This window comes from Pristiophorus japonicus, chromosome 21 (genome assembly GCF_044704955.1).
Source record: "Pristiophorus japonicus isolate sPriJap1 chromosome 21, sPriJap1.hap1, whole genome shotgun sequence".
NCBI classification, from domain to species: Eukaryota; Metazoa; Chordata; class Chondrichthyes; family Pristiophoridae; genus Pristiophorus; species Pristiophorus japonicus.
This window is the reverse complement of record NC_091997.1, coordinates 61,856,755-61,874,735: the sequence shown is the minus strand read 5'-3', so window position 1 is coordinate 61,874,735 and position 17,981 is coordinate 61,856,755. Positions and strand designations below refer to the sequence as shown.

Below are 17,981 nucleotides of genomic sequence, written 5' to 3'. Positions count from 1 at the left end.
AGTAGCAATAAGTAACTCTTTCAAAGAGCTGTCACAGGCACAATGGGCCGAATGGCCTCCTTCTGAGCTGTAAGCTTCTATGAAAGTTTGGAAGCCCTGTTACTATAACTGAGTCCATTCACAAGCATTTGCAGGTCAAATGGCTAGCTCGAAAAAACCCATTTTATTCCCTGATCATAATCGCTCAATCATTGGTGGCCGTGCCTTCTGTTGCTTAGGCCCTAAGCTTTGGAATTCCCTGCCAAAACCACTCTGCCTCTCTACCTCTCTTTCCTCCTTTAAGATGCTCCTGAAAACATACCTCTTTGACCAAGCTTTTGGTCACCTGCCCTAATTTCTCCTTATGCGGCCCCATGCCAAATTTTTTAAATCTCATAATACTCACGTGAAGCGCCTTGGGATGCTTCACTACGTTAAAGGTGCTATATAAATTGTTGTCGTCAAGTACAGCTTGGGGTTAGATACAGAGTAAAGCTCCCTCGACACTGTCCCATCAAACACTCCCAGGGCAGGTACAGCATGGGGTTAGATACAGAGTAAAGCTCCCTCTACACTGTCCCATCAAACACTCCTAGGGCAGGTACAGCACGGGGTTAGATACAGAGTAAAGCTCCCTCTACACTGTCCCATTAAACACTCTCAGGACAGGTACAGCATGGGTTAGATACAGAGTAAAGCTCCCTTGACACTGTCCCATCAAACACTCCCAGGGCAGGTACAGCACGGGGTTAGATCCAGATTAAAGCTCCCTCTGCATTGTCCCATCAAACCCTCCCAGGGCAGGTACAGCACGGGGTTAGATCCAGATTAAAGCTCCCTCTGCATTGTCCCATCAAACACTCCCAGGGAAGGTACAGCACGGGTTAATAAAGCTCCCTCTATAATGCCTCAGTGATCGGAGAGAATTGCTTTTTAAATTACCTGGAGCTAAAATAAAATCCTTTTTTTTCATTTTCAGATAAGACTAAGTGAGTACATTGGAAGTAGATTATCAGTATAAACACACAATGGTGATAGATGTCTAGAACTTGTTCCAGGAGCCAGAGACCAATAAAGATTGATTGCATAACATATCTTCTGGTTTAAATGTACAGTCTGTTAAAGATCAAAGCATAGCTCTAGTAATTGCAGAAAGTAACTCTCCCACCTTCCTCTCTGCTTATGTATCAGTCCGATAGCATCTGGACTAAGCATCAACCCATCTCTTGGTCCACAGACACAATCAGGCCTTATTTGTTAACCACTTTTGTCTATTTCCATGGACCCATCCCGTAAAAAGTTGGTTTTGGAATAGCCCCTAGTCTAAACCCATAGCATGAAAGTCTAGATAGCTGACTGAATTCTGTGCAAACAAACTCTGAGTAGCTCTTCCCAACAATAATCAGAAACTGGGGCCAACCTGTGAGGCAATCTCCTCTGCAAATAGTCAGTACTTGTTACTGGCATGACAACCAGCCGAAGAAGCTGTACCCCCCACCCGACCACTGGAAGGAATGCATTGGGTGTGGCAGTGAAGTAAAATCCCAGAAGATTAATCTGGGAGGGTCCAGTAGCTGTTCAATCCACAGCTTAAGGAGAATGTGGCTTCGCTCCAGTTCAGTGTGCTTTCTGTAATATTTTCTTTCTGTTTCATAAGCACTTCAAGTGTTCCTCCACAGACCTTGTGGCATCCACTCTCTCATCAACTCTACCAACTATTTCATCTGTAGAATGTTTCCCTGTCACCCAAAAACTCCCCGATTAATGATCTAACTTCACATCCAACATTATTCACCGTTGGTTAGTTGCATTCCTTGGCATCAAATGTCTGTGGTGCTAGCATCTCATCATATTCCACTAAGTACATGGACAGCAGGGGCAAGCATGACAAGAGAGAATATGAATCATTAGGAGAGAAACCAAAAGAACAATTCGGAAGGTGAAGAGGAACTATGAAATTAAATTATCAAAGGAACATAAAATATTCTGCAGGCACATAATTTAAAAAAAGGAAAGTCAGGATGAAGTGACAGGCTAAAATCAGAGGCAGCAATAGCGAAATGGCAGAAGTATTAAATAATGACTTTGCTTCAGTATTAACCAGGGATACAGATTAGGTGGACCTGACATTGGAAAATGAGATTAGAAATGATATAACTGCATTTAAAATAAAAAGAGGAGAAATATTAAATAAACTAACCAAGTTCAAAGAGGATAAAACCATGGTCTGGATGAAAGAATCTCGAGAAGAGATAGCAGAGACAATATTACACATATTTAATAATTCGTTAGAAAAAGGTGTCATGCCAGAGGACTGGTGGATAGCTCAAATATTACCTATATTTAAGAAGGGAGATGGAACATGTCCAGGGTACGATAGACCAGTCAGCTTAATATCAGTGGTAGGGAAAATAATGGAATCCCGACTAAAGGAAAAATAGAATATCTAGAAACCAAAAATAAAGTAATGAATAGTCAGCATGGATTTCAAAAGGGGAAGTCTTGCTTGACCAACCTCATTGAATTCTTTGAAGAGGTAACAGAGTGAGTAGATAAGGGTAATGCAGTCGATGTAATTTATCTAGATTTCCAAAAGGCCTTTGATAAGGTACCCTATAATAGAGTAATGAATAAGGTCAGAGAATGCAGAATCAGGGGACAAGTAGCAGAATGGATCGCTAGCTGGCTTCAAGACAAAAAGCAGAGAGTAGGTGTCAAGGGCAGCTATTCAGAATGGCAGAAGGTAGAAAGTGGGATCCCACAAGCAATCAGTACTGGGACCATTTAAGGGAGACTAGATAAGCATATGAGGGAGAAGGGAATAGAGGGTTATGCTGATAGATGAGGAAAGACAGGAGGAGGCTCGAGTGGAGCATAAACCCCGGCTTGGACTGGTTGGGCCGAATGGCCTGTTTCTGTGCTGTATATCCTATGTAATCCTATATATATTCCATAGGAAAATTAATAATCTGTAACCAGACTTCTCATCACCCTAATCTGATATTTATCCGCTGCCTCTTAAAAGGGGTGAATTGGTACTCTGTTTCACATCCACTACCCTGGGAGTGGGGGCTAAATCTTTCTAATGTCAAATCTTAACTAAGGTTAGTTAGTTATCCTCCAGCTCACAGGGGATTAGTTAACTTGGGCTTTGTTCATTGTGACAAAAATGGAGTATTTTGATCATATATTTTTGCTTACTGTATTTTCAAAATTAAAATAGGTTCTCATTAAAATAAGACAGTTTGAGCTTTTCCTTTATTAAAACCTGTTTCTGGGTTTGTAGCCACCTCATTTACAGATTGCTGCAGTGGAACATGATGGCCTTAATAGGCTAGTACCTTTTAACTGCAAAGTCATTCACAGTGATTCCTCACTGGAAGCATAATAACTTCTTGAGCCCTATCTGCATAGTTAGTCCATGATCTTATTGAATGGCGGATCAGGCTCGAGGAGCAATTGGCCTACTCCTGCTCCTAATTCTTATGTTCTTAAGTTCCATTGAATCTGGCAGACTGTTAGCTTGTTATCTGTTTAGCTGTTCTATAAATTAGCCTGATGTCTTTATACACTGAGACAGGGCAGGACAGTGATACCTTTTGGAGTCTAGCCTGATTTTCATCGCATTGAAAAAGGTTGTCTTGGAAGAGTATTATGTGGTATTAAAGAGACAAGTATATAACCAGTGAAAGGAAAACCAGTGTTTTAAAGTCTCACCATTTCAATAATAACATTCGAGTCTGCATTTCTAAAGAAAGCGAAAAAAATAAGAGAGCCTTTTAATGAGTGTGGATGGGGACGGAGAGGAGGAACAAGGTGAGAATGAGTACACTGGAAGATTAGAGATGTGGCACTGCTTCTTTTGCAGTTTGTATATGTTTATGCGCTGTTTGTTATGCAGTTTCATTGAGTTAGAATTTCTGCCAGAAATAATCTATCATAACAAAAGAAATAAAATGCCACATATGGTTTCATATATTTTTTAAATCATGCAGCAAGATACATTCCAGTAAATGTTTTTTCAATGAATGTGTGTTCATCTGTACGCATTTCCTTTGTACAGAGAGCTTATTTACAGCTTGGAATGGGTCCTTCCTCTGAAGGACGGAGCATGGTGACAGCCATAGAGGGAGATTGTGGGGGGAGAGAAATATCTGTTGAGCACATGATGTATCATACAGTAACCGACTAGAAATCCATCCAGATGTTAGCCACAAATCAGTATGTTTAGTGAAGGAAAGTGCTTTTGTCAAACATTTCTCTCTTTATCTATAATGTTTACTTGTAATCCACTGTTTCCATAAATAGTATTTCTTTTACTCAAATGTCTCGACTGATTTGATCAGAGGAAAATATTAAAAATGTCTTTAATTGTAGTCATAAATTTGAGAAATTACCAAATTTGGAGTCTTTAAAGTCAGCACTGTGGAATATCTGTTTTTATTACTTGCATAGAATGATTCATCACATGTGAAGGACATGGTGCAAAATGTGAAAAGTTTTAAAGATGTTAAATAGTTTTAATAAACTCAAATGGTTCTCATTTTCTATTTTTCTCTTGGACTGCTTGTGTTTCACTTGATTTTACACAGTAGAGCTCAGAGTGGATGGAGAATTTGCAGTTGGAGGTCTGAGACGATGTCTAAAATTTTGAATTGTAGTATAAAATGTCCCAGTGCAGTTATGCTCTCCCATTAGTCGTGTGTATTCACCATTACTGATCAAGGAACTTGTGTCTGGGAAATTGCACACCTCAATAATTCGAGAAATCTCCAATGTGCCCATAAAGGGTTGGGCTAGACTGGAAAATATCAGTTACTAATAATTTTGTTCCCAAAGAATTTTTACCCAGTAAACCTGCATAGAGTTTCTATTTTAAAATACTAGTTTATTATATTTTTTATTTTTTTGCATTGTCAGATGTAAACAAAGGTTGTTTCATGTCATTGGATAGTCAGTATATGTGGATAATCCATCCAACTAGGTTATAATGTCACTAGCAACAATAAATATTGGCCTCGGCCTCACTTCAGAGTTGAAAGGTAAAGCTTGTATCCTTCCTTTCTACACTATGGGTGTACAACTAGATCAGGGGACTAACACGTTTCAGTGAAGTACTGACAGGTCTAAAAACAGACAAAATCCATAATATGGTCCACCATCAGCAGAATACGATTCCTGTCACCAGTAGAATACAGTCTCTATCACCAGCCTGACTTCACACAGGAGATGTCAAGAAAGTGCAGCAGCATTATACCCCAGTTTGTTCCGTGTACCTTGCTATTCACACTTTACATAACTGATGAGAAAGAATTTCTTGTAATGTTATGCTGACATCCAGCTGTGTGGCAAGGTGACCAGTAATAACCAGTTCGAAGGGATTTGGAAGAGCCGAGGGGATTGATTAAGGGATAGCAGATGGATTTAATGTGGAGAAATGTTGGCTAATGTGCAATGGAAAAGAAAGCATATATATGAAAGTGTATCCATTAGCAAATGTGAAAAGGGTGTGATTGGTGACAATTTTTGAAAGTGTCCAGTCAGTGTGAAACTGCTATAAGTAATTCTAACCATGCAGTGGGATACATCATAAGGTTATTTGATTGTCAAAGCAGGTTATTCTAACATTATACAGATCACTGGTGAGGCCATATTTGGAAGTGTGTGTAACTTGAGGCATCTTCAAAAGGATGTCAATGTAACGCAGAGAGTTCACAGAAGAACGTTGAGGGTGATTCTGGGACTCAACTCAATGTTAGGGAAGAGAGACTCACAAAGTTGACCATTTGAGAAAAGATTGAGAAGTGACGTGACCTAGATTTAAAATACTGCGAGAGGGTTCACGATTCAACTTGGCTCTTAAACTCAGAACTAGAGACATGAGTATCACATTAACAAGCCTTAAACACGAATTAAGATTAGAACGAATATCTTTCCCACAATGTCATGGATATGTGGAGTAAACCCTCAGCAAAAACATTAATATTGTGTTGATTCCAACTTCAATTTGGACAAAAACTATCACTTAAATTTAACCCCTAACTCTAGCTGGCGGAACCCAGATTAAATAATGTGCCAAGACTGCAGCTTTAAGACAGATGGAATGAGATGGAGTCTTGTGATATTTTCTAACTTTATTGAAATTGTACCAAAAAAATGACAAAGTATAAAAGACACAGAGCCACACAGAAAGCTGGGTATTCTGATATAGCCTAAGCTTCGGAACTGCTCAGATTTGTTGTGCTTTAGACAGAAGTTTAGTCACCACTCTCCAGAAATGAGATCCTATCACATTTCAGAAGCTGCCTTTTCCTCAGATCAGCAGGACGATGAGAATTTATACCCACTCTATGGGCCCAAGTTTCCACACGATAAAAAACGGGCGCCCCTCCGAGCTGGGCGCCCATTTTTCGCGCCTAAAACGGCGCCTAAAAAAAACCTCGCAATTCTGCAGCTCCATGTCTGTTTGGCGCGGCGCCCAGGGGGGCGGAGCCTACACTCACGCCGATTTTGTAAGTGGGAGGGGGCGGGTACTATTTAAATTAGTTTTTTTCCTGCTGGCAACGCTGCGCGTGCGCGTTGGAGCGTTCGCGCACGCGCAGTATGAAGGAAACATTGGCACTCGGCCATTTTTGTAGTTCTTTGTAGCTGTTTAATTTTTGAACTTTTTTTTAATAAAAGCACATTGCCATCAGCACTTGCAGCCTTCTCACTGTCTCCTCCCCCCCCCCCCCCCCCCCCCGCGGGAAGAACGGGCGCCTCCTCCTCCTCCCCCCCCCCCGCGAGAAGAACGGGTGCCTCAGGCTGACTGCAGCATTCTCCCTGCCTGAAGCACTTTCACACAGGTAGGAAGATGGTTTATTTAATTCTTTCTTTGCTTATAAATGTTTATTCAGGTTGGATTTATTTGTATAATATTTGTAGAAGTATAAATAAGGATTTATTGTAGAATTTAATGACTTCCCCTCCCCCCCCCACCTCGTTTTGGACGCCTAATTTGTAACCTGCGCTTGATTTTTTAATGTGTAGAACAGGTTTTTTCAGTTCTACAAAAATCTTCACTTGCTCCATTCTAAGTTAGTTTGGAGTACGTTTTCACTGTGGAAACTTTGAAATCAGGCGTCAGTGGCCGGACACGCCCCCTTTTGAAGAAAAAATTCTGTTCCAAAGTAGAACTGTTCTACCTGACTAGAACTGCAGAAAAAAAAATGTGGAGAATTGCGATTTCTAAGATAGTCCGTTCTCCACCAGTTGCTCCTAAAAATCAGGCGCAAATCATGTGGAAACTTGGACCCGATTAGTCTAGCAGGAGAAACATCAAATTTGTTCAGGGCTGTTGAGGATTTCGGCTCCGAGGGAACCGTGTCAGTGGCCCCGATATTTACAGGGCACTAAAACCCCTCCACAGTGTGTCTATCCAGGAATTTGAATAAAATTGATGTGTTCTTTAATCAGTTCTGGAAAATACTTTTTCGGGGAAAGTGGCCAAATTAGGGGGATTCTTCCAAAATTTATTGAACAATACTGACCTAACTTGAATACTTGCTCATTATCCTGGTAGTGTATTGATTACATTACTGGACTAGTAATCCAAAGGCCTAGACTAATAATCCAGATAACGTAAATTCGTATCTCACCATGGCAATATCTAGGAATAAAAAGCTGGTCTCAGTGAAAGTGACTGAAGCTTCAGGTTATTAACCCAAATGTCCTTTCGGCAAGGAAACCTGCTGTTCTTACCCAGTCTATATGTGACGACAGTCCCACACCGACGTGGTGACATGTAACTGCTCTCTGAAGTGGCCTAGCAAGCCACTCAGTTATCATACTTTCTCAAGTAACTAGGGAAGGGCAGAAAATGCCAGCCTTGCGAGTCGCACCCACATCCTGTCTATTCATTCTTTTTTGTGCTAATCATAAAAATAATAAGCAAAAATAATGATATTTCCCTCCTAACTATGTTTGAGACCACATTTATTCACGCCAACCTCCATTTTCCCGTAAGAAATCTTTATTCCCTTTCTGGAATAAGGACTGTGTTCCTCTACAGTTTCATAAAATCATTTAAGGGCCCCTAATGCTACTGTGAAGCCTAGAGAGTGCCTGTTCTATATTCCCAGTCAGGTAAATAACAGAGAATCCCAAAGCAGTCTGCTGGCCAACTCCAGGTCAATTTAAACCAGCGAGCTATTCCGATATTGTCTGGAAAACACCAGCTTAATAGAGGTTTTAGTTGGAATTCCTGGGATTAGAGATTCAACCAGTTGAAAGCTTTCAAAATTCTATCCCAGACCTCCTGTGCATCTATAAAAGAATTATTTTGAGATATGTTCTGCATGACTGTGACTTGTGTGTTATGTGGATCGAGGGGGTCTTGAGCAGTAAGAGTCTAGTGACGTTCAAAAAGGTCAGGACTAGTTTGGAACTTAATGTTAGCCAGAGTGATTGAGACATAAGTAATTTATTTATTGTTTATTTTATTGTGCTTTAATTTTAGTTTACTTTTACTTGCTTCATTTTAGGTCTTCAATATTTAAACTTGGGCTCCAAATTTGCACTACTGCTTTTTCGACAGTTACTCCGAGATTAGGCCACTGGTGCCCTCCAGCATTGACCCCAGCAGACATTAGTCTTGAGGATCAAGAGATGAATGAGGTGCAGAAGGCCAGAAGAGTGTGGAGTTTAGCCTCAGCAAAAGTGCAGCCTTGAAATTGGCCTAAAATTATGCTTGAGGGGTTAAATCATTGTTAAAAGAAAAAATGTAGTTTAATATAGGGTGAGGGGAATAGCTGAAGCCCATGAAATAATGCACTGGTACAGTGCAAGGGTTTCTGAATGCGTCATGTATCCAAGATGACCACATGTTTGGGAAATATCTCCTAAAGCCAGTGTTTGAGCTCAAGGTTTCTATACTGGAAAACTGGGGAGCACTCAGTCACATATGGAAAACTGGAGGTCCAAGAATGCACATTCCAGGACATGGCCATTCACAGGCAGAGCAAATTAGTGAGGAAGCAAAGTGGGTAACCATCCATGAGGGAGTGCTGCACTGTCAAAGGTATCGTCTTTTGGATGAGACGTTAAACTGAGGACCTGTCTTAGCTCTCAGGTGGATATAAAGAGTATCATGGCATTATTCGAAGAAGAGTAAAGCTGTTTTCCTGGTGTCCTGGCTGGCATTAATCCCTCAACCAGCATCATTAAACAGATCTGTTCATTTAGCTGTTCGTGGGAGCTTTCTTTTGCGCAAATTGGCTGACAACTTTTCCTCTGTTACAACAGTGACTACACTTCAAAAAGTATTTAATTGGCAGGAAGGCATCTTTCTGAGGTCAGACATAACAGCTGAATGCCTTCTGTGCTATAGGGTTCTTCTACAAGGGAATGGGTTTGATTATCAACAAAAGCGAATGGTATCGTTTTTTTTAACAATGTTCTTTTGTTCATATCATTTTTATTGCCTGAAAAATATGTTTTCCTAAATATATATCTTGTTTTTTTAATAGGAGAAGCGGCGTTTGGCTATCAGTAATGCTGCCAGACAGTGGGAGATCCAGCAGACAGTTGCCACCATCAAGGATGCCCAGCAAGCACAAGTGAAATCTCTCGGCACAGCCAATAACATCAGTATTCATAAGCCATGTCACATCAATGAACGTCAACATGAACTATGGCCTAATGAGTCAAGGTACTATTTTTTTTGATTTGAGAAACTTTGATGAAAGGCCAATACCTATAGTGCAGGACACCAGTGAGACGGAGAAAAGGTGAGTGTGACAGAAGATGAGATAAATCAGCAAGTCGTGATTAGGTGACTCCAAGCTTTGTAGAATGTGGAAGATACACAGTTTTAGGACCTGAGTAAAAATGAGTTAGTGTAGGAGACAGTGTGAAGAGTGCTATATGTGTTTTAGGTATCTGCTTTACACTTTCTTTGTAGCACTTACATTTACAAATATACCTCTTCAACTCTACAAGTTTTCAACAATTCTTCCAAAGCTTTGGTTAAGAAAAAAAGAAAGACTTGCATTTATATAGCAACCACCGGACATCTCGAAGCGCTTTACAGCCAATTAAGTACTTTTGGAGTGTAGTCACTGTGGTAATGTGGGAAATGCGGCAGCCAACTTGTGCACAGTAAATTCCCACAAACAGCAATGTGATAATGACCAGATAATCTGTTTTTGTTATGTTGATTGAGGGGTAAATATTGGCCAGGACACCGGGGATAACTCCCCTGCTCTTCTTCGAAATAGTGCCATGGGATCTTTTACGTCCACCTGAGAGAGCAGATGGGGCCTCGGTTTAACGTCTCATCTGAAAGACGGCACCTCCGACAGTGCAGCCCTCCCTCAGTAGTGCCCCTCCGACAGTGCAACCCCTCCCTCAGTACTATACTGGAGTGTCAGCCTAGATTGATGTGCTCCATCTCCTGGAGTGGAACAAAGCATTCTATAACCCTCTTTGATTCAACAAAACTTGCATTGGAACAGGAGTAGGCCATTCATCCCTTCAAGCCATTCTGCCATTCATGAGATCATGGCTCATTTGTGAAAAGCTTTGATTCAGTTGCTATTTCTTATTTCCTACTTCAGGTCTTATTTTTTTTTCTGGTTTTAATGTGGGTTTATTCAATTATTTTCTTGGTTTTAATAGTGATTTTTCCAGGATCCAGTGTTTAATTTTTCCAGTTTCATTGTTCATTTTTCCTAAGTTTTGGTATTTAGCCTGGAAAACCAGAACGCCTATTCATACAGTATTCTATTCAAACATAGAAGTACTTATAATTTTCCTGTTTAAAATAACCATAGTTAAACCAGCAAATAACATGGCAGACTAATGAGAGATAGAGCAATTAAGTGTTATTGGAGAGAAAATCATGTGATTTCAAATAACAAGCACGGATCTATTTCCCAGGAAAAAAGGTGTCATTAGGTGCTGTATGGTCAGGCATATCACTGAAGCAATAAGGAAAGGGTTTACGGGTCAGATATAGAAATGTATCCAGTGCTCGTAATATAAACTCTGGTATCATTCTGTTGAATCTGTGCTGTACCCATTCCAAGGCCAATATATCTTTCCTGAGGTGCTGTGCCCAAAAATGAAGTTTTGCATTATTGCAATACTCCAGATGGGGTCTGACCAAGGCTCTGTACCATTAAAGGATTGCTTCCTCACTTTTGAATATCAACCCCCTTGAGATAAAGACTAACATTCCATTAGCTTTTTTGATTACTTTTTGTACCTGTGCACCAGCTTTTATTGATTTGTGTATTTTGACACTTAAATTCCTTTGTTCTCCATTACACCTAGTCTCTCAGCATTAAGAAAGTATTCTGATTTCTCTTTCTTAGATCCTTGGATATACAATTCTCTACTTCTTCAAGTCATTGATATTCATGGTGAAAAGCTGAGGCCCTAGTACAGATCCCTGGGGAGCACCGCTTGTCACAACCCACCAATCAGAGAATTAACCCTTTACCCCGACTGTATGCCTCCTTTCTCTCAACCAATAATCGATGCATGTTACAAGATTACCTCCAATTCCGTGCGCTCTCATTTTTGCCTATAACCTCTTGTGTGGAACCTTATCAAATGCCTTCTTGAAGTCCTGTAGACAACATCCATAGACACTCCCCAATTCACCATGCTAGTGACTTCCTGAAAAACATTTACTGGATTAGTTAAACATTCATAAATCCAAGCTGACCCTCTTTTGGTCAACTGATACTTGTCCAGGAGCTCAGTTGCTCTGTCTCTGCTGTTAAATTCCAGTAACTTCGCCACAATTGATGTTAAACTGACAGGTCTGTGGTTACCTAGTTTCTCTCTCTTGCCTTTCCTACATAATGGAATTATATTTGTAATTTTCCAATACAAAGGCACAATTCCTGAATCTACAAAGCTTTAGAAACATAGACATAGAAACATAGAAAATGGAAGCAGTAGTAGGCCATTCGGCCCTTCGAGCCTGCACCCCCATTCAGTTTGATCATGGCTGATCCTCTATCTCAACACCATATTCCTGCTTTATCCCCATACCTGTTGATGCCTTTTGTTTTTAGAAATCTATCCATCTCCCTCTTAAATATATTCAATGACTTGGCCTCCACAGCCTTCTGTGGTAGAGAATTCCACAGGTTCACCTCCCTCTGAGTGACATAATGTCTCCTCATCTCAATCCTAAATTTCCTACCCCGTATCCTGAGACTGTGACCCCTTGTTCTAGACTTCCCAGCCAGGGTAAACATCCTCCCTGCATCCAGCCAATCCAACCCAGTCAGAATTTTATACGTTTCAATAAGATCCCCTCTCATTCTTCTAAACTCTAGTGAATACAAACCTAGTCGACCCAATCTCTCCTCATACAACAGTCCTGCCAAACCAGGAATTAGTCTGGTGAACCTTCGCTGCACTCACTCTATGGCAAGTATATCCTTTCTTCGGTAGGGCGACCAAAACTGCACACAATACTCCAGGTGCAGTCTCACCAAGGCCCTGTATAACTGTAGAAAGACATCCTTGCTCCTGTACTCAAACCCTCTTGCAATGAAGGCCAACATACCATTTGCCTTCCTAACTGCTTGCTGCACTTGCATGTTTGCTTTCAATGACTGGTGTACAAGGACACCCAGGTCCCTCTGTACATCGACACTTCCCAAGCCATCACCATTTAAATAATACCTTGTCCTTATATTTTTCCCAGCAAAATGGATAACTTCACATTTATCCATGTTATACTGCATCTGCCATGTGTTTGCCCACTCACTCAACCTATCTAAATCGCCTTGCAGCGTCTTTGCACCCTCCTCACAACTCACCTAGTTTTGTGTCATCAGCAAACTTGGAAATATTATATTTGGTTCCCTCATCCAAATCATTTATATATATATATTGTGAATAGCTGGGGCCCCAGCACTGATCCCTGTGGTACCCCACTAGTCATTGCCCGCCACCCCGAAAAAGACCCATTTATTCCTACTCTCTGTTTCCTGTCAGTTAACCAATTTTCAATCCATGCCAATACATTATCCCCAATCCTATGTGCTGTAATTTTGCACACTAACCTCTTATGTGGACTTTATCAAAGGCAGTCTGAAAATCCAAATACACTACATCCACTGGTTCTCCCTTATCTATTCTATCAGTTACATCCTCCAAAAACTCCAGTAAGTTTGTCAAACATGATTTTCCTTTCATAAACCCATGTTAACTTTGTTTAATCCCGTTGATATTATCTAAGTGTGCCATTATCACATCCTTTATAATAGACTCTAGCATTTTCCCTACTACTGATGTTAGGCTAACCGCTCTGTAGTTCCCTGTGTGGCGGAAGGAGCGTGCGGCAAACCAGATTCCCTGCCCACCCTTTCCTTCAACCACTGTCTGTCCCACCTGTGACAGAGACTGTGGTTCTTGTATTGGACTGTGCAGCCACCTAAGAACTCATGCTAAGAGTGGGAGCAAGTCTTCCTAGATTCCGAGGGACTGCCTATGATGATCCCTATTTTCTCTCTCCCTCCTTTTTTAAATAGTGAGGTTACATTTGCCATCCACCAATCTGCAGGAACTGTTCCATAATCGATCGAATTTTGGAAGATGACAACCAATGCATCCACTATTTCCATGGCTACCTCTTTTAGAATCTGGGATGCAGATCTTGAGGCCCTGGGGATTTATCGGCCTTCAGTCCCTTTGGTTTCTCCAGCACTATTTTCTTATTAATAATCATTTCCTTTAATTCCTCTTGCTCACTAGACCTTTGGTTCCCTAGAATTTCTGGGATGTTATTTGTGTCCTCTTCCGTGAAGACAGAACCGAAGTATTTATTTAATTGTTCTGCCATTTCCTTGTTCCCCATTACAAGTTCTTCCGTTTCTGTCTGTAAAGGACCTACATTTGTCTTCACTAATCTTTTTCTTTTTACGTACTTGTAGAAACTTTTGCAGTTGGTTTTTATGTTCCTTGCAAGTTTATTCTCATACTCTATTTTTCCCCTCTTAATCAATCTCTTGGTCCTTTTTTGTTCAATTCTAAACTGCTCCCAATCCTCAGGCTTGCTACTTTTTCTGGCAACTTTGTATAACTCCTCTTTGGATCTAATACTATCCTTAATTTCATTTGTTAGCCATGGTTGGGCCACTTTTCCTTTTGTGTTTTTACCCCAGCAAGGAATGTATAACTATTGTAATTCATGCATTCGTTCCTTAAATATTAGCCATTGCCTATCCGCCTATCATGCCTTTTAATGAATCTTCCCAATCTATCATCGCCAATTCATTGCTTATACCTTCGTAGTTTCTTTTGTTTAGATTTAAGACCCTAGTTTCGGATTGGACTACTTCACTTTTCATCTTAATAAAGAATTCAATCATGTTATGGTCACTCTTCCCTAAAGGACCCTGCACAACAAGACTGTTAATTAACCCCTTCTCATTACACAATGCCCAATCTAGGATAGCCTAATCCTTAGTAGGCTCCTCAACATACTGGTCTAAAAAAACATCTTGTACATACTCCAGGAATTCATCTGCCACATTTATTACTAATTTGGTTTGGCCAGTCTATATGTAGATTTAAGTCACCTACGATTACTGTCGTACCCTTGCTACATGCATCTCTAATTTCCTGTTTGATGCCATCCCCTACATTACCACTACTGTTTGAAGGCCTATAGACAACTCCCACCAATGTTTTCTGCCCCTTGGTGCTCCTTAGCTCCACCCAAACTAATTCTAAATCTTGATTCTCTGAGTCAATATCCTTTCTCACTATTGCTCTGATTTCATCCTTTACTAACAACGCCACACCACCCCCTCTTCCTTTTTGTCTGTCCTTCCTAAATATCGAATATCCTTGGATATTCAGTTCCCAACCCTGGTCACCCTGCAACCATATCTCCGTAACTGCAACTATATTGTATCCGTTTACATCTATGTGCTGTTAATTCGTCTATCCTATTGCAGATGCTTCGTGCATTCAGATACAATGCTTTTAAATTTGTGTTTTTAACATTATTAGACATCTTAACATTATTTTGTACTATAGGCCTATTTGTCTTATCGCTATGTTTTCTTACCTGGAGCCAATTTGTTAGTGCACCCTTGTGTTTGTACGCTCTGTCCCTTCCTGACATAATCTGGTTATCCTTACCACGATCACTTTTCTGCATTGCTTCCTTTTCTGTTCTCTTTAGCATTCTAGATTTCTCTCCACTGAGACCGTCCTCTTTCCCCTCTTTCCCCCCCACCCCCTTATTTAGTTTAAAACCCTGTCTACCTCTCTACTTATTTGGTTCGCTAGAACTCTGGTCCCAGCATAGTTCAGGTGTAGTCCATCCCCACGGAACAGCTCTCTCTTTCCTGAGTATTGGTGCCAGTGCCCCACGAATCAAAACCCACTTCTCCCACACCAACCTCTGAGCCACGCATTCATCTCCCTGATTCTATTGACCCTATGCCAATTTGCTCGTGGCTCAGGTAATAATCCAGAGATTATTATCTTTGTGGTTCCGCTTTTCAATTTAGTCCCGAGCTGTTCAAACTCTCTCAGCAGAACCTCTTTCTTAGTCCTTCCTATGTCATTGGTACACACGTGTATCACGACAACTGGATCCTCCCCCTCCCACTCCAAGTTCTTCTCCAGCCCGGAGGCGATGTACTTTACCCTGGCACTGGGAAGGCAACACAGCCTTCGGAAAGCACGCTCTTGGCTGCAGAGAACCCTATCTATCCCCCTAACTATACTGTCCCCTACTATAACCACCTGCCTCTTTACTCCCCCCATTTGAATGGCTTTCTGCACCATGGTGCCTTGGTCCACCTCACAGTCTGCACACTTGTCCTCAAGGGTTGCAAGAACCTCAAATCTATTGGACAAGTGCAGGGACTGAGACTCCTGCAATACTACCTCCTGAATCCCCGTACCTGCTTCACTCGCAGTCACATCCTCCTGTCCCTGACCATGTGTCAATTCTAAAGTATTTAATCTAGAGGGCGTGGCTGCCTCCTGGAGCAAAAGGTCCAGGTAACTTTCTCCCTCCCTGATGTCTTGCAATGTCTGTAGCTTGGACTCCAGCTCCTCAACTCGGAGCCACAGTTCGTCGAGTCGCAGACACTTACCGCAGATGTAGTCGCCCTGGACCAAAACGTCCAGCAGCTCCCACATATTACTGCAGCAACATGTCTTCTGTTTTCCCATTATTTTGTCGTGCGATCCCCTGGGAGAGGCAAAAAAACAGATAAAAATCCAGACCAATTGGGAAAAAAAATCTGGGAAAATTCCTCCCCAACCCAACCAGGCGATGGAAACCAGTCCAGGAAATCACACTGGCCATATGCTGTGGTCTGCTCTGGCATTTATCCCCACTCTCGGGCCTTGGTCTCCTCCCGCTCAGGCATGCTGCCGCTCTGCAGAAAAAGTTAGGAAAAAAAGACAAAGCAACACCTCCCGCCCCACTTCACCGAACTCTCCCACTTACCAAACTCTTGTTTTCTCATTCTGAGCTGCTGCACTCTGTACGACCAGCACCCAGCCCTCGGTTTTTAAACTGCTTGTGGCCCAGATGATTTGTAAAGTAATGACTAATGCACCTGCAATTTCCTCATCTCTTAGTTTCCATCCCAGGATATTAAAATAATCAGTTCCTGGAGATCTGTTTATCTAAAGTCTTATTATTTTTTCCATTGCCATTATTTACATATTAAATCCATTAAACACTGATATTTTGTCCTATTCCTGCAATTTGGAAACGGATACAGAGGCCGCGACGTCCCCTACCTGGACGGGTTTGGTGAGGTCCGAGGCGGGTCCCAACCTTGCTGCTGGCTCCAGTCCGCTCTGTGAAATGATTTTACTCTGATTGAGCATGTTAAGCCCGGCCAGCACATTTCTCGGCCAATTGAAGGAAGCAGGTCTGATGACATCATTTGATAACGCGCCATCAGCCATTTTTTTTTTTAAAGGGACCATGAGCAATTTTAGTTTGACAGTTATGCTGTCAGTGTTTTACAGCATTGAGGTGCTGCAAGCACTGACAAAGGTGCACGTTTTCACCCAGGTTCTCCCATGACTTCCTCCATCTGCTAATGGAGGGAGTCACAGCACGCACGGAGGTTCTCGTCCCTTCCAGTGGACGGAAAAGACCTCCCAGGAGACCAACGCAGCCTGGTTGCCATTGCACAGGGGGACACAAGTAGCGATGTCATCAGGAAGACCAGGCTTCAGTGGCGCAAACCTTTCAATGATCTCATTGGATCATGAAACATTACTGCAAAGTTACATTCAACCTCACCCTGCTGTGCCACTCATCACATCCCCATCACTCTGCCTTCCCTACTCCTACACATCTTTACTCACACTGACTCACCTTGCACCTCCACCCATAATCTCTATCTACATTATCACTTCCCCCTCTCACTAGCCATCCCACACACGCGCCCTCATAAGAACATATGAAATAGGAGCAGGAGAAGGCCATACAGTCCCACGAGCCTGCTCCGCCATTTAATACGATCATGGCTGATCCAATCATGGACTCAGGTTCACTTCCCTGCCCGCTCTCCATAACCCCTTATTTCCTTATCGGTTAAGAAACTGTCTATTTCTGTTTCAAATTTATTCAATGTCCCAGCTTCCACAGGTCTCTGAGGCAGCGAATTCCACAGATCCACAACCCTCTGAGTGAAGAAATATCTCCTCATCTCAGTTTTAAATGGGCGGCCCCTTATTCTAAGATTATGCCCTCTAGTTCTAGTCTCCCCTATCAGCAGAAACATCCTCTCTGCGTCCACCTTGTCAAGCCCCCTCATAATCTTATATGTTTCGATAAGATCACATCTCATTCTTCTGAATTCCAATGAGTAGAGGCCCAACCTACTCAACCTTTCCTCATAAGTCAACCCCCTCAACTCTGGAATCAACCCAGTGAACCTTCTCTGAACAGCCTCCATAGCAAGTATATCCTTTCGTAAATATGGAAACCAAAATTGCACGCAGTATTC

The 17,981-nt window shown here is 41.7% G+C and overlaps 1 protein-coding gene across 3 annotated transcripts in view; it reads left to right on the top strand.

Moving 5' to 3' along the window:
- The window catches only part of LOC139234018 (leucine-rich repeat-containing protein 49), a 292,104-nt gene that overhangs the window by 181,348 nt on the left and 92,775 nt on the right, over positions 1 to 17,981 (top strand). For all 3 annotated transcript variants that reach the window (XM_070864857.1, XM_070864856.1, XM_070864854.1), the window contains exon 12: positions 9,486 to 9,667. In XM_070864857.1, the coding sequence (XP_070720958.1) occupies positions 9,486 to 9,667 (182 nt within the window). The remainder of the gene's footprint in view (positions 1 to 9,485; positions 9,668 to 17,981) is intronic.